Below are 23,430 nucleotides of genomic sequence, written 5' to 3' on the forward strand. Positions count from 1 at the left end.
GACTATATGACATCATAACTCAAGACGTTTAAACTCTTACAAAAAAAACAGTAACTTTTAGTATTTATATGTGAAGTTTCAACCCTTAATTCGCATTGGTTTTTTTTTTTCTTTTTTTACCTCAGAGTAGCTAGTCCCCCTTTAAGAGGAGGAAGTAATAAAGGAATGGAGGAGGACAACTATGTTGTGGTGGAAGAACAGGCCTCAGAGGAGGTAAAGCATTTCATTATCTTGGGGAACACTAGATTGTTAAACATGTATTGAGACTACTGCACTTATAATTCTATCCTAGTAGTAAACAAAGTAAAATGACGTGATAAATGAATAAGTCTTATACTGTCTTGGGTATTTAGAAAATGGAAGAAACATTCAAAAGTTGTGATTTGAAAAATGTTAAGCTTTATAGCTGGAGTGTTTTTGGAAGTTCGTAATACAAATGATTAATATAAGAGGTGTTTGGTGTCATCTCAGATTGAGATGGTTTAAACATTTGATAAGAAAGAAGAGGCATGATCAGTGAAGTGATTAAAAGATATGGAAGTAGAAGAATGAATACTTGAAAAAGGCCCATACATGAGGTAAGGGTAGGGTATAGATGAAGACCTAAACTAGATGGGATTAAAGTTGAGTGTGCTCAGGATGGAAGATACAGAAGAGAATTCATTCCTATCTGCTGTCATTTGAAACCTCAGTTATTATTCTTAAAGATGTTATTTTTATCAGACATTTTAATCTGACATCATCATAGCAGCCTTCACACCATGCAGCACAAAGGGCATCAATAATACCACATTAATGAATTGGTGAAATTCAGAAATTCCTCCAGTCCCAGATGACTGGGAGTGCTGAGGATCTCTTATTTTGCCAGTCAGACCAAAAAGTCCATATTCTTCACTATCATAGACTGGCCTAATCCTTCTTAAACAAATGATTACATATCCTGTGGTTAAAAGTAGTTGCTGTACATAGTGAGGTTAGGCTTCTGAAGTGCTTGGAACTGTTTAACATTTCTAGTTTGAATTCTCTAGGATATTGTTTTCTCATCATCTTTTGGCCTTCACATGGAGCTTCTGTGTCCAGATATTTATCCCTTTGAGCTGACTGACACTTTTGTGTCAAAAATCTTGGGTCTAGAGAGAATCATTTTAAATTATTGCATTCTTAGTTGTAGCTACTTACATTTTATTTATTTAATTTAATTGTTATTTTGTCCAACATGGACTTCTCTTTTTATTTATTATAATTTTTATTACTATTGCTAACAATACAATGTATTTAGTAGTGATGATTTTATGAAAATAAAAGTTAATATTGAACTACTACTTCTTGGTCCAAAGTCTAAGTCTGCATACGTTGTTAATGACTTGTATGTCTTTGTTATTCACATCAATGTTCTTAATTGACCTGAATAGATAAAACTGCTGTACCTCTTGCACTTTTTGCTGATCTGTTCCTCCTAAATATGTATTAGTTTTTATATAATACATAGAAGGAACAGAGCAGTGAAAAGGCAAGAGATTGAGGTAGTTATATTTATTCAAGTAAATTAAGAACATCAATGCAAGTAACAAAAGCAAACAACCCATTAACAACATATGTAAACCTGGACTTTTGACCAGGTAGTAGTTTAAAATTAATTTTTTTGCATAAACATCATTGTGACGTACATTTCAAGTTTTTTGTAGAAATTGTTAGTGATAGGAAATGGAATAAAAAAAAGTAACTGTATTAGTGAAGTAAGTGATTGAAAAAATATGTATAAATAGACACATGTTCTTCTTTTGTAGATTCAAAGAACAAAATTAGTAGTACTGCATTTATCATATTGGTTAGTAGTGATGACTAACTGTGAAGTAATATTGAAGTGTTTGTCTCATGAATATATATTCTGTGAAATAATGTTAGTTATTTAGTAAAATATATACTTTCTAAATTCTATTACCTGTATGTCCCTTTTTTGGCAGATAGTAATGAATGTACAAATGGAAGCATGCATTGTGATCATTTGTGCCTTGCCACTCCAGAGGGTCCTCATTGTGATTGTGCAACAGGTTTTGAGCAAGATTCCCAAAATCCCAGTGTATGCCATCCCATCACAAATTTTACACAGGTATGGTTTTATGGATTGATATATTTCTTATGTACAAAAATGCTATTACAGTCTTGAGGGGAGTGTTTGACGAAAAAATCGAAAAATCAAAATTTTCTGAGATATTTTATATATGGCATCATACATATCTTGACTATCTTCTCAGAAAGTTTTATTAAAAAATTCGCCATAGTTTAGGAGTTATAAACAAAAACAGTAACCCTATCATAGAAAAAAATTACATTTTTCGTATAATGTAATGATAATGTCAGTATATCGGTAGTAATTTCCTTTTAGCTATGAAATAATAATATCTAAATGCGTTATATGGCAACCCTGTGGACCTAGTACGCATCAGCGAAAGCCAGGAATCCGCAAGGCAGGCAGTGACGTCAGACAGTCAGTCAGTAGCAGCTCAGAGCTTGACTAAGTCAGAGGTCGCGTTGCCCAACCTGAGCCGTGTTTTGACACTCTCTTCATCTAGCTTCATTTAGCGAAGTTATATTACTTTGCAAGTCTATTGTTATATATTTTGGCTTTTCAGATATGTCATAAAAACATCAAACTGTGTAACAGCAAGCAAATAAATACACAGAGAAGCAAAAAATATCGTATATCTCAAAACTAAAGTTATCGACATTCAAACTGCATCTCCTCCATAACGAATGCACCGATCTCAATGAAACAAAAGCAAACGAAAGCTAAATAAATTGTCTACAAACAAATAGAGAGTTTTTTCATTTTGTCCTCAAAATTTTTGGGGAATTTTTTCCAAAAATCAATCAAGTTTTTTCAAAAACGAAAAATATTCATAAAAAAAAAAAAAAATAAAATTGAAAAAACGCTCCCTTACTTTGTTCTAATATATAATATCTGTCTACCACGTAAATTTGAGCTCTTAGTTTGCAAAAGTTATGGAGGAGATGCATTTTGAAAAATTTTTGGGGGGGTGGGGTTACCAGCTAATGGGGGAGGAAGACGAAAATTATGGTTACAGTCCTTTGCCCTATACAAAAATAAACCCAGGCACAAAATTTGAAACTGATTCATTAAAAAACACGGGAGTTATTAGCGAAAAACAATTTTATCAAACGCTCCTCATATCGTTATAAAACTTTGAAGGCCGATATCTCAAAACTAAAGTTATCGACATTCAAACTGCATCTCCTCCATAACGAATGCACCGATCTCAATGAAACAAAAAGCAAATGAAAGCTAAATAAATTGTCTACAAACAAAGAGAGAGTTTTTTTTCATTTTGTCCCTCGAAAATTTTTGGGGAATTTTTTCCAAAAAATCAATCGAAGTTTTTTCAAAAACGAAAAATATTCATTAAAAAAAGGAAAAAAATTGAAAAAAATGCTCTCTTACTTTGTTCTAATATATAATATCTGTCTACCACGTAAATTTTAGCTCTGAGTTTGCAGAAGGTATGGAGGAGATGCATTTTGAAAAATTTTTTGGGGTGGGGTTACCAGCTAATGGGGGCGGAAGACGAAAAATTATGGTTACAGTCCTTTGCCCTATACAAAAATAAACTCAGGCACAAAATTTGAAACTGATTCATTAAAAAACACGGGAGTTATTAGCGAAAAACAATTTTATCAAACGCTCCCCTTGAATCTGCATCATGTTATGTACAAGATATGGGATACATCAGTTTCTTGCTTTTTATTTTTTTTGTCCCTATGTTATATAGGTTGAGAAAGAATGAAGTCTTGTTTATGTGAAATACAGATATTAAAGAATTGTGGAATTAAACAATATGGGTTTTAAATTGTTAATTAAGAACTTTTACATAAAGTAAAAGAAAAATTATTATTATTGAGGTAAAACTTAAGATCTGAAATTCAAAAGTCCTGGCTTATTTTGCTGTTTTTATTTATATATTACCCCCTTGATGATCTCTCTCTCTCTCTCTCTCTCTCTCTCTCTCTCTCTCTCTCTCTCTCTCTCTCTCTCTCTCCATCTTTTCATGATTGAACCCTAAAAGAGTTCAGAGGTCTGGTTAAACAAATCATTTATAACTAAATAACTGATCAGTCATTCTTGTTTGTTTCTGATAATTTCCTGTCCATTTCATTTCAGTTTCTTTTCATTTCATTTTCATTATGTAATTTTTTTAGTTTTGATAACTGTATGGTTTAGTTTGTGTACATGCAGGCATTATTATGTATTGCCAATCTCTCTTTCTTGTTGCAAGAATGTAATAGTTTTCTGTTTTTTTTTATAATTTTACATTCCTTTCAATATTTTTGTCTTGGGTCATCATCAACCTGTTCTAAATCATCAGGGATGCTTCTCTCCAGCTCGCCTTCATTTTCTGTGGTTAGGGTCTGCTGACAGACAGTCCTTTCACCTCTGGACCTCTCTCTTTCAGCTGGTCAGCTTTGGGATTGGCCTCTGTGTTTGTGCAGTACAGGCAGTCCCCGGTTATCTGGGACCTGGTTTTACGTGCTTGTCTGGCGATGACAATAACTGGATTTTTGGCACCGAAATATGCCGATCTCCGGTTATCGGTGCTGATCCCTGGTTATCAGCACAAATATCTGGTTACCGGTGCTGGTAAGCGCTGTTATCGCTGATTTTTGGTCATCGGCGAATTTCGGTTATCGTCACCCCGACGGAAATGGAAGCCCCGCCAATAACTGGGGACTACCTGTAGAGTTAGCTCTTTGGGTCTGACAAAACCCCATGGGGCTGCCTTTTTTTCTTTCTTCAGGCTTGTCTCCCAGTGTGGGTATAGCTTGTCTGCTTCAACTGTTTGTTTTCTTGGTTCTTGGTCATGGCATTATGATGAGCTGCCACTTTTTTGTGCCTTGTTGAATTAGCTGTATTGGTCTCCTGCCTTCTTTGCAGTCCTGACCATCCTCTCATTGGCGCTCTTCTCTTGGTCAATGTCATCATGGCCTGGTGCCGCTCTGGAAGTATTTCTTCTTGGCATTTTGGAAGTCCTTATTGTAACAGCATTGCACGTTGACGCCTTGTGTTTCTTGATTTATTTTTCACAGGAAACTGGGACTAGTCGTGATCTTGATGCAGGTTCTCCTCCATAGTATCTTCTGTCAGCTTGTGTTCTTGACGGCAGTGTTATCTCTTTGCAGTGATGTGTTTCATCTATCAGGTTTTGTTAGAGTAATTATGATTATTTTGTGGTTTTTCCTCATTCCAAGAATGTTGGGAGGATGTAGCCAGATCTTCAGCTTCTGCCAGGTTGGTGTTCTTTGTCTGTACCTTTTTCATTTTAAGAACCATGGTGTCTGTATGGATGCAGTTTGATGGGCCATTTTTTTGCTTTTATATACCTGAGGGATGTCTTGATCTGCCATCCTATTCACCTTCTTTCCAGAAAGTGCCTTTGCTGCATTTGGCAAGTCCTTTGTTCCCGTGCTGGACCATAGCTTTGGTTTGTCTCTTCACCTCTCAGGTCGTAGGTATGCTGGCACCTTGGTATTATGGGTGCTTTTTTTGGGGGGTTTTATCTTGTATTGACATTTCATGGGTACCGGCTTCTTTTGTGATGGTCTGCTGTAAGTTCCGGTGGTTCAGTGAGGATTCCTTTGTCTGCAGTTAGGACTAAGTTTGACCCATTGCCATACTTCTATCAGTTTTTGTAAGTATGGTTCAGATGGAGTGTTGGCTTGGCTTTCAAAGGTTCATGTCCCTCTTCAGACCCATAAATTAATTCCTTCATTATTAGATCAGTTCTGTGCCATTTCCAACTTTGCTTCTTGTGGCTTCAGATGGCTTATAGTTGAGAAGCTGCCTCAGTTTCTCCAACCACTGGGATCCTAGGCTTGTAATGTGTAACCCTTTCTTCATGGTCTCCATTGATGGTTGATTGCTGGATCCTGGTGCGGGGAATCCTTGGGCACCCAGATCACCTTCAGGATAGGAAGCCATCCTGGTGGGTGCTGGTTTCACAAAGTTAGGGTAAGAAGCAAGCTCATTGGCACTTCATCTTCCTTGAACTCCAGACGGCCTTCTTACAGTAGTGACAGCTTTGTCAGGAAGCCAATGGCACTACCCATGTCTCTTTCCTTAAGAGTCCAGACGGTCAGGAATAGAATCTCCCTGTGCTAGCTGTGTGGACTTTTACTTCTACACTACAGATGAAATAGTGAGAAATTTGTCATCTGCAATAAGAAAGTCAAAGGATGAATAGTCATCACCATGTGACTCATGCCACTGAAAAGTGATTGGCTAGTTCCCTTCTTGCAGGCATAGGATTTGGTTGAGAGATATTCTTGCAATTCTCTCTTTCATTGTTGTCCATTAGTGACACTTATGTCCTTGAAAGATTATTGACTAGTTTTCTTCTGGAAAGCACAGAAATTGGTCGAGGAAAGATCTTCAGGCAATGTCTTTCTTTTATTGTTATCCATTAGTGACATCCTTATGCAAACAGCTTCAACATGGACATAAAAAAAGATGGAGAAGTGGCACTTACCATTGCTAGAAAATTGTATGATTCCTGTGACCCTAGAAAGTTGGTAGTTAGTGTTTTGTTTTTGCTTTCCTTACCAAGAACATCCTCAGTACAAAAGATGCCTTCCACACCCATGATGCTGAACAAAATGAATTACTTGAAATTGACAAACTGTCATGCTTGTCCATTACTGAAAAGAGGAGACAGCCATGGTCATAAAGTACCACTTCTTTTTGGATGTTCTTGGTTGGTCTTGTTAGGTGTCTGGGCTGCAGAGACAGCAGATACCTAAGCAAGAAGCCTCAGCCTTTGAACTCTGAAGCAACTCTAGTTGAGACAACCCTTCCAACCAAGCATTTGACTTGACATGATGTTTTAAGATGCAGGGAGGAAGAATGTGTATGATAAATCCATGGTTGTTCTTTACTTGTTTTTGCTGCTGGACCAATTTCTACACTAAATTACTGAAAATTCAAAGCTGTTCTTTGCAGGCTTTTCATCCCTTTTTAGCTATGGATCCAGTAGTGAAGTAAGCCCCAGCTTCTTTCTCCTTGTCCCATGTCACCTTCCTGCTGATCAAAATAAACACAATAGAGTAGTCTCTCTGGGTAATTCCTTCTTATGTCTAACTGTCAGAGATGAGTATGGGGAGCTATTATCACGTTGCTTACAGCGGGGAAGGGCCCAGGTCACTGTTGGAGGTTTCCTGGTTAGAAGGCTGTTGTTGCTGATTGGCTTGGCAGCAATTCTGCATATCTGAATAATGTTGCACATTTTGTATAATGTGTTATTGAAGTGGGATGTAGTAACCATGGATCTGTCTGGCCTCTTGTTCCTTGGACATCAAAGACCTTAGATACTCTGATCTGTTGGACTTACTCCTGTTACCAAAGCACATTGTTAGGGAGTGCAGTTTTCACCTTGACATCTACAAGGCACCAGTCAGTGCCTTGCAAGAAGAGCCAGTAACCAGGGGTATCTTCAGCAAGGAGGAAGCGGTTGCCATTTTGGCCCAGGAAAGACTGGCAGCTCATGGCAGTGTCCCCTGGGAAGGGGGTTAGAAGGAATTTAGGAACAGTATCCCCCAGGGACAATTTGTTAACTGATTGAGGCCTGTCTCAGGAGACGATAGAAATCTTAGCTATGCTTTCACTTCTGGAGGCAAGCCTCTTCTTGTTGCAACCTGTGGAGTTTGGGACATACAGTGGTGATACCAAAAGGCTCCAGGCGTTAGACTGTGAGGTGAGGTTAATGTTGCTTGTCTGTCATCAAGGGATAAAAATCCACTCTTGCACAGATACTTGAACTTGTGTTCCTCTTGAGTCACTGAGGTCTAATTTGTATTCTTCTTGATAGTCTTTCTTATGGGATTTGCATCCTTGAGATGGGTCAGCAACATTAAAGAATTGGCAGATAAGGCCAATCACACTAGACGTTGGTCATCAGTAGGGTTGTTTTTTACTTGGCTCAGTAGTGAAGCCTAAAACACCAAGTGGCCAGGATCATTCCATAACCCTGTGTTTCATCACCTGTAACGAATAGGGCTTCCCTCTGTGATGGCTATCAGGCTCTACCTGAGGAGGCCTACAGGGTCACCAGCTCCAGACTGTTCCTTTCAGTGGGCAAAGGAAGAAGAGAGTTACCAAGAACAAGATATCTTATTTACAAGGCAAGTTATTCTGAGAGCCTATGGTAATATGGTAGAAGTTGAAACAAAACACATAAGAATGAGAGTCAAAATTATTCGAGACCCCTCTACTTCTGTTGGCTTTAAACATAATTGTAAGTCTATCTATTCTATTTTTAAGTAAGGGACCTCACTGATATTTGCATGGACTTATGTTTGTTGGGGCCAGTGGTCATGTTAGGCCAAGTATTACCTTTAAGGAAGACAGTGGGTGTTCTCATCTTCCACTATTTCATAACTCCATCTTCATTCATTCATTCATTCAGAATAAACTATAGGTGTAGGTTCCAGAGTTATTAGTAATGGTCTGTGTGACTGTAATTTCTGATAAAACTTACCAAGTACAAGTGCCATGTTTAACTCACTAAGGTTTAATATTCAATATGGATCCTCCAAGTTATCAGAGCTTTGGTTCCTGACTCAAGATAATCCTGAAGTGCTTTCATGGACTCATACATAGACCATATTCTGGGACAGCTGACCCTCGCACCTCAAATAATATTTGGTCAGATATATGTCTGATGGGATTCTTATGAAATATACAGTAAACCCCCCGTATTCATGGGACACACACACACACACCCATGAATAGCTAAAATCCGCGAATACTTAAAGCCCCTCTAAAAGCACTTAGAACTGCCTATTTTGATAGTTCAAACAAAAAAACCCTCTAAAAATGCTTATACCTGAGTACTTTAATAGTTTTATCACAAAAAGTGCTTTTAGTCATGAAAATGATATGAAAAATACAGTAATTAGTGAATATTTCTCAGTGAAAAATACTGTGAATGGGCGAATTTTCCATGAATAATGTGTATATATGTTCCATAGAGAAATCCGCGAAAAGGTGAGTCTGCGAATCATGAGAACGCAAATACTGGAGGTTTACTGTACTAAGTTTTTATGTTTCATAACACAAAACATTGCATTAAAGAGCAAAATTTATATGAGACAGTATGTGTATTCATAGGAAGATGGCAATTATTATTTAAAAATGTTGGGAGACCCAATTTGTCACATACCTTCTGGGTTTAGATTTTGGCTTTTGCAGTGTACATTTGTACACCCATCTGGAAGAGAGGGAGAGTCCCAGTGCCAAAGGCAAGAGTGTATATCTGAATAAAAGTGTTCTTCTTATATAAATGTTTATGTATTTTTTCAATGTACAAACCCTACCTTACTCTAGTCAGATATATCCTCAGGTGAAAAGATGGTAGAATAGCAAGGAATCATCTAGCCTTAGTATGACCTATCATAAGATGATGACATATAAGTGTTGGTGAGTTAGTCCATTATACCAAGATAGGTTGGATGATGGTTAAGCTGGAAATACCTAGGAAGGCTTTGGAGTGCACTTAATGATAGCTTGCGAAAGAAGGGAAATGAGCCTTTGTAGAGTAAGAGAATAATGAACCAAGTGTTAGGTAGGGAATGTATTACCTGGCCACCCACTGCTGTTACAAGGCATTTTGGAAAAAAAGTAAAAGCACAGCACTTGTGAGTGCTGTTGGCAGTCAGAGGAGGCAGGGGGTGGGGACTAGAAGCTTCATCACACTGCCATTTAAGTTGATAAACAGATAATTGTACCTTAATTGTGCCTGGATGTGGATAAGGGCATAGGCCCTTTATGTAGTTTGTTTAAACTTGAAGGCAGTTTTAATCCTTAAAACTGGGCAGTGCAAACTGAAGAAATAATTTCCATGGATTATACTGTTTCAGAAGTGTATCTGTACAAATGAACAAACAGCCTGAGTGGGAAGGGGGAAAAGTCTTGAGGCATCATTCAGATGGCTCATTAGTTAAGCCTCTACAGAAATTTCTTGGAAAAATGTGTTTTTTGTCGGTGAGAGGAAAGTTCTTTGGGTGGACATATCCCATATATAAGTCCATAGGGAAATTCATGGGACTATGAAGAACCAGAATGAAATTTGATTTGGACGATGAGATTTTATGTGATATCTGTTCTGTCAAATTCTGAAAGAGGGACCTTAACTCAACCATGTTAGTCTCATATGAAGAAAGCACTGTAGAAGGTCTGTACTGAAACATTTAGAAACTGGTAGTTTATGTCTCTCCTGTAGGTCAGGGAAGAAACCCAATATCAAAGGTTAACAGATGTGAAGGTGATAAGGAGGGCAGGACAAAAATGGGAGTTTCCTTACATGGTCAGTTAACAGATGAAGTAGGGCCATATATCCTAATGCTCTTGTTGGTCTGCTTGCTATTCTGTCACTTGGGAGTTGTTGTCTTTTTCAGCAGTGACCTTAAGAGACACAATGTGGAAGAAGGATGAACTTTCAGACTTTCCCAAGAGCTCTGCATAGCATTAAACTTCAGAGGGTGCCGTCTGAAAATGAGTAGCAGTTGTTGGGAATCTTTTTTATTGAACATTGTGAATGAGTCATTGTAAGTTGTAGAACAGATGTAAGCATTCTCATGTAAACTTTTTCATGCAAAGGCTATTCAGAGTTCACCTGTTAGTTTGAACTTCAAACTCTACTCCTTAGCTTAATCCCTGTTTGGGATCACCATTTCAATGAGCTTCCTCCAGCTGTTTCTATCTTGAACTGCTCATTATATGATTGGTTTTGGTAGATGTTTCATGGATGGATGCCCTTCCGAACTTCAACCCTTCCCATTTATCCAGGGGTGAGACTGGCACTGAGTTGAGCTGGCTACCACCCAAGTGGCTAGGTAGGTTGAACTACAAATACCAGTAGCTTTGGATAAACCCACTACTGTATTCAGATTATGTGACAAATTAATATCACAGAAAGATTTTTGTGAATGGTGGCTATGAGACTACTTTGGATAAGAATAACTGAATAAAATTTTCATCTTCCAATTTTATTGAAGTGGACCCAGGCATGAAGAACCACAGAACTAACCAAGTAAAGTAGGCATTGTGCAACAGCAAGTAGTGTTGAGTAGCCATGCAGGGTTCATAAAGCATCAACTTGTTTAAAGCTCTGGTTGATTCCAAAATGGTATGAGCACTGTAAGGAAAAGCAAAACCAATAACAAACTTTCAAACTGGAGCATGAAAATTTAGGGTAGGTATGGGAGGAGTCAGAGGTGCTATCCTCATAAAGTTGCTGTTAATTTTTTTTTAGTGCTGAGGTAATAAATTTCAGCAAGGGAATGGTTTGTACTTAACAGGAATATTTTTAAGTGGCTTTTGTATTATTTTTAATGTATATTTAACATGAACTACTTGTACATGAGGTAAGGTTAAGCAGTAAACTACAATTCTTGGATGAGTTTTGCTTTATGTTGTGAAAAACTTTAATTTTTACTTGCAGCCTACCTTCTGTAATGAAGATCAGTTTCAGTGTAAGAAAAATCTGCGCTGTATTGATGAAAGATATTTATGTGATGGTGATAATGACTGTCTAGACAACAGTGATGAAGACATGTCTCCTGGTGGTATCTGTGGTAAGTAGTTATATGTTAATTTTAATTTAGTTTTCCTTTAATTTTAACTCGTATAATGTGTATAAATGCTGGAGACATGTTCATTTTAATCTTGCATCTCTTGAATGACTTTAATTTTACTATATGTTAATGTTAGGTCAAGCCAACGTGTGGAATGCAGTCTTTTCACACAAACCTGCCACATGGCTGATTACCTGCAATGAATTTGTCTCACCTCTTCCTAGAGGCTTTTCATGCACTTTTTCCATTCTCATCACATACCCCAACCATCTCAGTACTTGAGGCTCTAGTATACAGTAATTTCCAGTCAGTGGATATCTCATCTCTCAACAACTTCCTCTCATTTAATGTAATCTTCTAAATCACTCCAGCCATGAATTTTATGAAACTTGACATTTTGTTGTTTCATCTCTTCAGAGTTTCCTTCAGTTTTTGATTTGAGTGTTGTAGACAAATTGAATTAAAATGACAGCTGAAAGCTTAGAAGTCAGTTGGCTTAGGTAAAATTAAGACGATGTGTTTTTTTATGATTAAGAAACCATATTATAAAGAAGGGGTTGGCTTTCCAAGGCAAACACAGTCATGCAAAAAAGGAAAGGGTTTGTTGATGGACATCAAACCCTGAATTGACAAGAAGGAGAATATCACATTCAAGAAGTAATTGGTATTAAGAACTGAGCAAAACAGTTGACCCCAACGATTGATAGTTTTCACACACACACACACACACACACACACACACACACACACACACACACACACACACACACACACACACACACACACACACACACAGGGTAACTTGGAGTGTTTAAATAGGGTGAGATTGTGGCGGTGTCGTACAGTTGAGAAGCTCTGAAGATAACAGAGCAAGTATGGGTCGGCACCCTTGCATTGGGATTGGAGTGACTTTCTATGAACATAAACTAAAATTTGAATAATTTTTATTTTGCCATTGCAGAAATTTTACCTTTACTTCCATCTCCATAATTGATACAGATTATTTCAGATTTTATGTTTCTTTTGAAAGACTGTAAAAAAGTCTCATGGTAATATAAAATTGGCATTTATGGTGTCTGGCTATTAAAAGTTAGATTTAAGGTCTGTTAGTGAATATAATCATTGTGGCTCTATACAAAACATTGCCTAATGTAAAAGTCTTTAATAATTCTTCATGTTTGGTTGTTTTTTGCATAATTCAAATATTTTATAGAGGTTCAACTGCATATTGATGCATAATTATAGAAGATTTGGCAAATATTATGCTACCATGAGGAAGACATATAGAATAATGTTTTTCAGAGGCTGCTCAGTGCCATGAGGACATGTTCAAGTGTGGAAACAACCATTGTATTGATGCTTATTGGGTCTGTGATGGTGATAGAGATTGTGAAGATGGATCTGATGAGAGCCCTGAGGAGTGTACACTTCCTCAGTGTCCAGACAATAAATTCAGGTATGTATTAGTAGATGTTTGTACATTAATGTCTACTTGTATTGTCTGGTCATAGCTTTTCTGATCATAGTATTAAATAATTTTATTGATAGAAGCACTGTATTTAATAATGGACTGTAAATAAATGATATTAGGTAATTCCTGGATGCATCATTATGTTTATACAAAAGTATAAATCAGTGTCTTTTATATGCTGTTTATTTTTGTGTTTGTAAGGAATGAATCAGTGTTTTTATATGCTGTTAGTGTTGGTGTTTGTAAGGAATGATGCTGTGCAACAGGTTTTCAGTTTATTGTGTGATGAGTTTTTAGACATTGATGTATTAAGCAAAGCAAGTAAATGAAGGCTGTTTAGATTCAGAAATTGGTAATTATTTGAAAATGTAGAATTACTGGAAGTGCTGCATTTGGCAATGAAGAAGCAATTGTGATGAAACAAGCTTGTTCTGGAGACTTAAGACCAAAAGAGCAAACAGGCAAAAGGGTTTAAGGCATGGAAGGATAGAATAATTTTGGTACTATTGAAGGCCATAAAGCAGTTTATCATCGTAATATAGAAACTTGGCCACACCTCTTATTATCAAAAGGACCTGAGACAGATGACTGACCTAGCAGAACTGCAATACCAGTAGTTCCTCTCAACTTGACCGATATTCAGTCAAGCTCCTCTGGAAAGAGGGATAGAAACTGCTCCAGTTCTTGCTACTCTAAGCACTTTAATATATCCTCAGATGATCACAGAGCAAAGAGGCTCACAAAAACCCTCGACAAGCTCCCTCCCAGTTGATCGTTTCTGACATTGCACTGAAGGTCCTTAGGTGCCTCACTAGTTTGCTCTTCAAGCAACTCTCCATCTCCAGGAGGATCTGGGAAACATTCTTCCATGCACATCTGGCTCATCCATACCATGAATGGGAAGAGGAAATCTGAAGCAGCCACACACCCCACATCCAACTTCTATGGGAATGACCCCTGCTGTAATATTCACCTACTCTTCCAACCATTCAGAACTGCCATGTGGGTTTTGGACAAAGAATCAGTGAAGGATCTTCAGGCCTTACAGGCTGAAACTTCATTTGCAGGAGTTCTGGGTTAGGTTGTTGGAACTGAGAGCTGTAGTGTACATCTCAACTTTCAAACAAAGCCTTGTTAATGGAACTTCACCAAGAACTAGGGATTAACATGTACCCATGATAAAGTTGGTCTCAACAATCCTCAACTACATCTTGTTGAATAAGAGCCAGAGGCATCAGTAGAGGCTACAGTTGTCTGATGGACACATTACTTTTTTCCCCACCAGATCAGATGTACAGGCAGTTTCATTAACTACAAGACTGGACTGGAATGCCCAGCTTGAGGATGCTGTAGGTTATTGATGGAGTCATTGCCCAGGACAGTCTTGTAACTTTCACTCGAGTTATTTACCTTGTTAGAATGGGATACTTTTGGCAGAGTCTGCAGGGAATCCATTTTTTATTTTTAAGTCTATCATAAAACTGCCCTGTATCCAATGCGACCGTATTATGGATGGGAGACTGAGCGCCATAAGCTATGCTAGGTCTAGCCTATGGTCAGCATACTGGGTAGGCATAAAACTTGTTACTAATAATAAAACATTGAAAAAACAAGCCTAATTATTACAGTAAATTGTGTTACTAAAAATAAAATATTGAAAACAAGCCAAATTATCAGTCTGTTATCACAAACTTACGAAAAATTGGTTTATATGTCGGCAATTAGCCTATAAGGGAACCTCTCATCATCTCACTGTACTTCCTTCCCAAGCATACATAATCCACACCTGATATGTCTTACATTATATAAGGACTGTTTTACCTTTAGGTAACATTTATTTATTCTCTGAATAAAAAAAATTCATCTGTCTGTCAGCCATTTTCAGTGAGTGGATGTAAACAATTCATAGTGCCACCCTGGTGGCCTGTAATGATAACACTTATATAAACAACTATACAGCTGACCTGAGTGGAGATATGAGCTTGTGTACGGTTTCCCATAAAGTAACATTGTTTATATAAAGTAAATTTCATACAGTCCAAACCCTTGGCTGAAAAACAAAAAAGGCACTGTTATAACATAAAATTTAAACTAGAATCATACATTTTTCCCTATAAAATCACTTTAAAATATCTTTCAATAAATGTATGATGAAACATACTAAAATAGTTTTTTTCCACAAAATATCCTTGTAAAATAGGTGTGCTCTTATGTGAGGGTGCATCTTGTACGCCGGCAAATACAGCGTTTTAGAATATCCTTCTTTTTCCAAAAGAAAGATATTTTGTTGGTTGTTACTACACTTTCAGAAGTGACATTTCCAGGAAACTGGATTTTAATGCAGTAGATGAGGAAACTTAGATGAGGAAAGGGAAGTGTTGTCACCATTTGAAAGCATTACTGTGTACACTGCAATTGCTCCACCCTGCAAGTGCTGGCCACCAGATCTTGGTGAATAGCTGTTGTGGGTCACTGGTGTTTGTTGCATAGTTATCCATGCTGTTTAATGGTTCACTTGAAATTTGAACAATGGATAATTAATCCATGCAGTAAGTAAACTAGTTTATTCTAGGCTCCTATATTACCTATAAGAAACACAGTAGAAAATCTTGTTTAGGTGTGGATGAACTGTACATAATACCTGAATCAAATATAATTTATTTGTGGCCATGTTGTGTACAGTGTGCTAAACATGATTGGAAAACAGCAGTGGAAGTCTTATCTATTTGGTATCTTATGTTGTACAGTAATAAATGCAATAAAGTTAATGATTTATGGAATAGTAAGTTTGTTTTTGATTTTTGAATATCTGTTATTTTCAGGTGTCATAAATCAGGTCGGTGTATTGCTTCATCATGGGTTTGTGACATAGATAAAGATTGTGGTCCTGATGATGATTCAGATGAACACCAAGGCTGCAGTAAGTTTCATAGGTAACTTTTATTAGTAAATGCTTAATATCTGCCAAAATTTCACTCTGGTTTACAGATATCAGATTTTTTACCTTAGCTTTTTCAGTTACCAATTACATGTGTACGTAAACTCATGTAAATATTTCCTTCCCAAAGAAGTTGCTTGAAATTTCTTCATATTTATTCCTACCCAGCACTGTCAGTAAAGCATGAATCCATTTTCCTCATGTGGCTAATTTTTATTTATAATCTCATTCCTAGGGTAATGTACGTAAGACAGATTTTCTGTGCTCCTGTATTCAGTGTTGATATCTGAGAAAAATATGTGGATTCCTTGTGATGAACCAGTGCCATATTTTTCTCCTTGGAAAAAAATGGCAATGAAAACCTATTTTCATTTATTAAAGTTTAATTATTATATTTTAAGATAAGTTTCCATTTCAGATTTAATAATTTAGTTTGGAGTTTCATGATTGTCAGCAGTTTTGTAGATAATTAAAGATTGACATTTGGTGGTTTTTAAATACTCTTGGTACCCAAGTAATAACGACTTAATTAAATGAAAGTAATCTTATCACTCTCTATGTGTTGCATAAAATAGATACAAATTTCCATTGTACATATTTTATTATTTTTTGTGTTTTTTTTTATGTTGGGTATGTGCAGTCTCGTGTGCAAAGGGTCAGCAATGTTGGTCTACTCATTTTGTGCTTTTTAGTTTATCATGAAATGTGATCTGTTATTCTGGTTGGTGATGAACACGCTTATGATACCCATCAAATTGTATGGTTAAGTTTCCATTTGGTTGTAGAACAGTTGGCTTGGGATGTTACTCATTTAAGGGCAACAAAAAATCCATGGATTAATTCATGACATTCTAAATGAGGTTCTTTCTTTTTTTAGTAAAATTCATGTACAGTATCTAAAACTTAATTGCAGATAAAGTAGGTGAAATCTATTCTATTATTTTTAACAGAGTACCAAGACTGTGGTCCAGAAGATTTCAAGTGTAATAATAAAAGATGTGTGCCATTGTTTTACGTTTGTGATGGAGATGATGACTGTCGTGATGGCACAGATGAAAAGAACTGTGAAACTGTTTGTGCCAATCCTAGAAACTCCAATCCTCCAACTACTCCATTTTGCAGTAACTATTGCAGAAGCATCATTGATGAGGTGGGTCACTTTTGTACACTGTATAAAAATGTGGATTTGTAAACATATCTTAAGTTAATTTTGATAAACCAGTTTGAAGAATAAGTAATAAAGTTACAAATCCTCTATTAGCTAGTATCCTTGGCTTAGTTTAATTACTGGATTTAATTATAGTTGGTTCCTGCTGAACAGAGGTAGATGTAATTGTTAATTTACTTATGCTTTAGAGATCTTCCCTCTTAGTCACTTCTTTCCTTTATCATTCAGTGTTATTTGATATTATTTGTTTGCTGTGACTTTTATCAAGTTTTTCTTTAATAAATCCTTTGAGGTTAAGAATTTGGCCAGTGCCATAAAAGCTAACATGTAACAGATGTTCTCTCTCTCTCTCTGTTTTCCATATACCACCATCATTAATTTTTCCTGCCTTAGAAGATACTTTGATTTATCGTAGCAGACAAAATAAGACGCAGTCAAACAGTTCAGTTATAGACAGCCAGCATTGATTTTGTAATGGAAGATCATGCTTAACAAACCTTGTAAACTTCTATGGCATATTTAGTACATATGATAAGAATAGAGGAACTGACATACTCTCTGTTTCCAAATGGCCTTTGAAAAGGTGCCAAATAAAAGGTTAATGGCAAGAATAAGAAGTCTAGGTATCTTAGATGAAGTAGGAAACTGAAGTGAAGACTAGCTAACTGAAAAGAGTTGTCATCATTAAGGCATTCTTTTGTTGGCAAAAAGTCTGGTGGTATGCCTTAAGGTTTCATGCTTGACCCTTTGTCTGTATTATTGACGTAAATTACGTAGACTTAAGGCTGACTGGTTTGCTGATTTCACAAAATTGGTATCAATACTGATAATTATAGAGCAATAAAATAATTGCAAGAAGACAAGAAAATGGGAGATTGGTGAGTAAAATGGCAGAATCCATATAACGTAGGTAAATATGAAGTTATACAAATAGGATTTATTAATAACAAAACCTAGTGTAACCTGCTGTAATAAAACAAGAATAGTAAGTAATGTATAACCTACTGTTATAAAAATGAAAATACCAAGTGTATTGTGTTATAAAAACTATGGTACTAAGTAAAACATACTGTTATAAAAAAAATACTAAATATAACTAACTGGACATCTGCTGTGTATCTCATCTTGTCACAGCATCAGATTACCTTTTTGTGTTTCCATTTTTTGTGCTAAGTTTTTTGTCAGCTGATGGGATTTTAAAAATTTTAAATAGTATGCATCACACTTTCGGCTAAAAAAAATGGCTGAAAGGTTGCAAGTCCCATTCCGTACTCTTACAGATATGTAAATGTTTGAAAGTAGAAATAGAAAATATACATCCCTATCAAATTATAAACTGTAGTATATCCATATTCTCTCTTTTTTATATAAAAATTAGATTTGTTCACTTATGTAAAGAAACCATTTACTTTACCTAGCCTACATAACATTATTTATATGTAACAGCATTTACTGGGTTAAAAACAAAAAACAAGGTTTTTAATCAATATTTATGTTCTTAATAAATAGGAAACAACAGAAAAAATTCTCATCTTTAGTAAATGTATTTTTTGTTGTAAACATATTTTAATTAAGATGTTTTTACATTATCATTTATTATACATAAAAAGTGGAGTGCAATGAAAAAATCTCCTCTGTATTAACGTAGATTTCTTAAACTATGTATTTTAATTTCTTTATGGTATTGTATAATTATTCAAAAGGCTTACCTTACAAAGCAGTGAATGATTGTCTGATTGATGCATTCACTGAATTATCATATGAAGCATATGAATGTTGTTGTCTTACAACAAAACATTTTGTACAGCCATAACTACAAGGAGAACAATAGAAAATTAAATCTCTTTGCTTTTGATCTTTCAACTGCTTGTAGAACAACTGCATTGTAAGTTTGAGAGACATCTGCCAACCAGTTTTATATGTATTTATTATGTACATAAAGCATGGCTGAAAAGTTCCCTATTTTTGGTAATGCTGTGGAAGACAAAAGCTGGTGATTCAGGGATATTGGAACATTGAATGTAGGCACAGTATGGTTGATAAAGTTTTGATGAAACAGTGCAATATGTTTTCTTGATATGCAAGTTCCATAAATGCACAATTCTTAATATGTGAGATGTATTCAGATTTATGAAATGAGTATGATAGACATGGCATTATGTCTGGCACATCATCTCCATAAGAAATGTTGTTCATGAAATAAGAATTTCTGATATGCTAGACATTTTAGCAACCATCTCACATAGTATAGGTAAGGCCTGTATATTATTTTAATCTGAAAACAATAGTGTGTAGGACTTGATGATTTTGTGAAAGAAAGTTCAAGTATTTTACATTATGTAAGTTATTGGCGCTGTGATATAATTTCTATTTTGTCTATTTCAGAAAATTTGTGAGAAGACTCATGGTTGTACATACTGTACAGCAAATGAAACCTGTATTGCTACATACCAGCTTTGCGATGGGGTAGAAGACTGTGGAGATGGGAGTGATGAAGCTAACTGTGAAGATAAGGTTTGTTAATAAATAAATTATTCATTTATGGGGAGCTAGATATTCTAGTAGAATGGATATTTTATAACTTTTATCAATAAGCACTAGTCTTGCAGAGGGAAACGGGAAAGGAGCATGCATATTGCAGTGTCACATTTATTTAATCAACTGACACAGGAACTGCACAGTAACCCATGAAGAAACAAGGTAGTGAAAAAACTGTGGACTTAGGACAAGGTATTTATTTCAGCTAATTTTTTCATACAAACCCTCAGTTTATGGTGCTAATTTTGTCACAGATGTAACTAGATAAAAATTCTCCAAAGGAAGAAGAATAGCCAAAGTGTGTGCGTACTTCACATTCAGGAGCAGACTTAAAAGTTCAGCTGTCAGTCTGAAGCAAAGGACCTTGAACTAGAACACCTTCCCTTCTCATACAAACTGAAGAAAATTTTGAGTATGGGTGCACAAGAACATGGAAATAGGTACCCTCAAGATCTGTGGATTCTAAAAACCCTTCTTTCTGAATGAATTATTGAACAAAGGCTCTCACCTGTGTTGTGAATCCTGAAAGCTGATTGTCTGAGGTACTGATTCAGTGGGCTAAGATTGATGCATATCTGGAAGTTGACAGGTCATGAAACAAGTGGAGAGCTTGTCTCCAGAAAAATAAGCTAATAACCATCTTTGACTTTCTGGATGACCCAGGGCTCTGCCTCGAAATCTTCCTATGGTCTTCAGAACTTCTGGAATTGAGCCCTCAGTTTTGAGCTCAGAGGCCATGGGGCAGAAGCCTCATCTTCTGTTCATTCTCATGGAAGGTGATCGGTTACTTAACATATTAACTCATCTTCCTTGAACAAGAGATTGTCGTCCTCTAGGAGTTCTTGAGTGCAGTTTTTCCGTGTGAAGGTTTACCAGGCATTCTCTGCTACATTCTTCTCTGATACTGAGATCTGAAAGTATGTTACTGCTCTGTCTTATGTCTCTGCAGTTGAAATTGAATGGAAAACCTGTTGGGTGTAACATAACCAAGGAACTGCTTGTTGGCCCAGGTGGCCACAGAATCTACCCACAAGATTACTAATATAGGATTCAGGAAAGGCATAGATGCCCACAAGGTTGGACAAAACTGTATCATTTTGTCCAAAAAAACACCAGATTTGAAAACTTTTCCAAGGTCACATCTCACTCTCACAACACACACTGGCCAGTGTGCTGATATTTATGGGAAACACAAGAATCACTGACATGACTAGCAAAGAGACGTTTCTTTTGGCCTCGGTGATCTTATGTAATTAAATGCTCTATCCAGACAGAAAAATGCCAGTTATCCCCAGTGCCCTTTCCTGCCAGCTGGCAACCGCAAAAAATTCTTTTAAGTCGTTTCAAATAGTTGCCTCAGCAAAACTCAAATAATGAAGGCAGTGGAAAAGGCTTCTGAATTCCTGTGATAGGGCCTTGATCAGTGGGGGAAGATGATGAACTTAAGTTGAACAGTTTAGTGTTGTTTCAAACAGAAAGCTTAAAGTTAATGAGGTTTCCTCCAACTTGACTGGTGACTTGGGTGCTTGGTTCTGAGCTGAGATCACTTTTGCTGTTTGTGACACAATTCCGGTCCAAGTTTTCACTAAATGAAGCCTTGTCTTGCTAAACTGGAGCTATTGGAGAATCAAAAATACCTACAAAATTGACTACATCAAAGCCAGAGTGAAATCTGGCTTTCTTAATGAGTCAGTGGAGTCTTGATTTTAGGCTTGAATCAATCAATGGTCATGGGAGCTGTATTGATTTCAGGTGACAGAGTACAGTACTTACTGGATTTTTTTATGAAAAGTTTATGTCATTTGTCATCTGTCTGAAGAACTGACTTGTAAAAATGAACCCTGCTCTATCAACAAGAGTTGAATCTTGGAAGGCCTGTTCCTAACAGGAGTCTTATGATTTAAAAAATGGTTCAAGGGTTGGATCATCTTATTTTCTGGAGCTGGCTGAATTTTTGCCAAAAGGATACCTGTCTGGTATCTATTGAATTGTGAACTTTGGTTCCTTGGAAGTGGAATTAAATAATAGTGACAGGCTAAATGTCATAAATATGTTATGAAAAGTAATGGAGTAACTACTTTCTTCTCCAGCAAATCTCTTAAGTAAATAGCTTAGTAAAGCAAAATGGAAGGTTAGCAAAGCTGAAAGGGCAACTTAACCATTAGCAACAGGCTAACTATCCTAAACACACACACACAGGGTGCCAGAACCACTCAATACTTAATATCCCCTGCAGTTCTTCTCTGGTAAAAAAAAAAAATTTTGACAGTCTTTAATGCTACTAACCAAAAGATGATGGTGCTATCAAGTTTGACATTCTGCTTTGAAAGGTGACTAACAAAGGAAATAATAGCTGGATTAAGAGTAGTTGGAAGGAAAAGATGACTATGGCAATGGAAAGATAAAACAAAGATGGATTTATTGAAAAAGTCAGTCCTTTGCAAAAGCTCATCAGTTTGGAGAATGATGTACTTCAAGGCACAGGCAGACAAAATCTCATTTTGGGTCTTGATACATCATGGTTGTAGAGGGCCTCAAGAGGATGAATCTGGTTCTTTTCTCCAAACAATCACTCCATCTAGATGTCAGTGGAACCTTGTGGCAACTCCCTGGATGGATGTATTGGTGACTAGCCCAGTCACAAGCTGCCATCTTTTTGCTCCTCTCTCCTGGATCCAGCAGTTTAATCTGTAATATCACTGGGATGGCTTGTAAGTTTGTGCCTCCCTTCATTTGCCAGTCCTAAGGAGCTTTCTTGTGTATCCTACAAGTCTCATGTAGCCAAATCTGAGGTTTTTAGCACTTTACTTTGTTCCACCTAAATTTAGATATAGTGTGTGCCTCCCAGCCTTACTAATTTTTCTCAGCCAATGGATCATAAGGAGATACATAACTGTGTATGTACAGAATGAATGGCTAACTGTTGTTTTCTTTCCTTTTGAAGAGGAATTGATGAGTGGAAGTATTTCATGATCATATAAAGGCCTAAATATTAGTATTGAGTTTAGATGAAAATATTAATTTTGTTTTTGAAAAATTATATATTTATTTTATATATCACCTAATGTAAACAATATTTTTCAGATACTTTCAAGTTGTAGTGAAGAGGAATTTTTGTGTGCCCAGACTCACGATTGCATCCATAAATCATTGAAATGTGATGGCAGCGATGATTGTCTAGACAAATCCGATGAGCTGGATTGTGGTGAGTTTTAAATGAGTTTTTATAATGTTTATCATATTAAGTTTATCCCATTGCTGGAATATAGTGGGTTTTGTCAACATTCACCTCATTAAATGTTCTTTTAACATCAGGTGTATGTTTGATAGCTACAGTAAGCAGAACTATGAGAATGCAACCTGGAATGTCATATTAAATGAGAATGGATAAAGAGTAGGAAAACACAATCTGAACTTCAGATTTTTCAAGATTTTTAAAGGAGAGATTTTATGATGGTTCCAAAAGCACAATACACACAGAGTTGGGTTCAGACATGTTGTTATGGTATTGAGACACTACATCAGCAGTGTCCCCTTATAGTTTTTGAGTGACCAGTTACTAAGAGAACCAGTCCCAACTTGATTCAGACAATGATGTCAGCCATTACACTCAAAACTATTAGTTTCCTCCTATCTTCATGTAAAATTGAAGGTGGTACATCAGCATTAGAGGAC

General features: G+C 36.4%; 1 protein-coding gene across 1 annotated transcript in view; it reads left to right on the plus strand.

Moving 5' to 3' along the window:
* Positions 1 to 23,430, plus strand: part of LOC136838573 (low-density lipoprotein receptor-related protein 1-like) — a 496,729-nt gene that overhangs the window by 150,599 nt on the left and 322,700 nt on the right. Inside the window, 7 exon segments of the mRNA XM_067103732.1 lie at positions 1,965 to 2,110; positions 11,508 to 11,640; positions 12,943 to 13,096; positions 15,934 to 16,031; positions 17,000 to 17,199; positions 19,603 to 19,731; positions 22,840 to 22,960. Coding sequence (XP_066959833.1) covers positions 1,965 to 2,110; positions 11,508 to 11,640; positions 12,943 to 13,096; positions 15,934 to 16,031; positions 17,000 to 17,199; positions 19,603 to 19,731; positions 22,840 to 22,960 — 981 coding nt within the window.

Source organism: Macrobrachium rosenbergii, chromosome 5, assembly GCF_040412425.1.
Source record: "Macrobrachium rosenbergii isolate ZJJX-2024 chromosome 5, ASM4041242v1, whole genome shotgun sequence".
Classification (NCBI taxonomy): Eukaryota; Metazoa; Arthropoda; class Malacostraca; order Decapoda; family Palaemonidae; genus Macrobrachium; species Macrobrachium rosenbergii.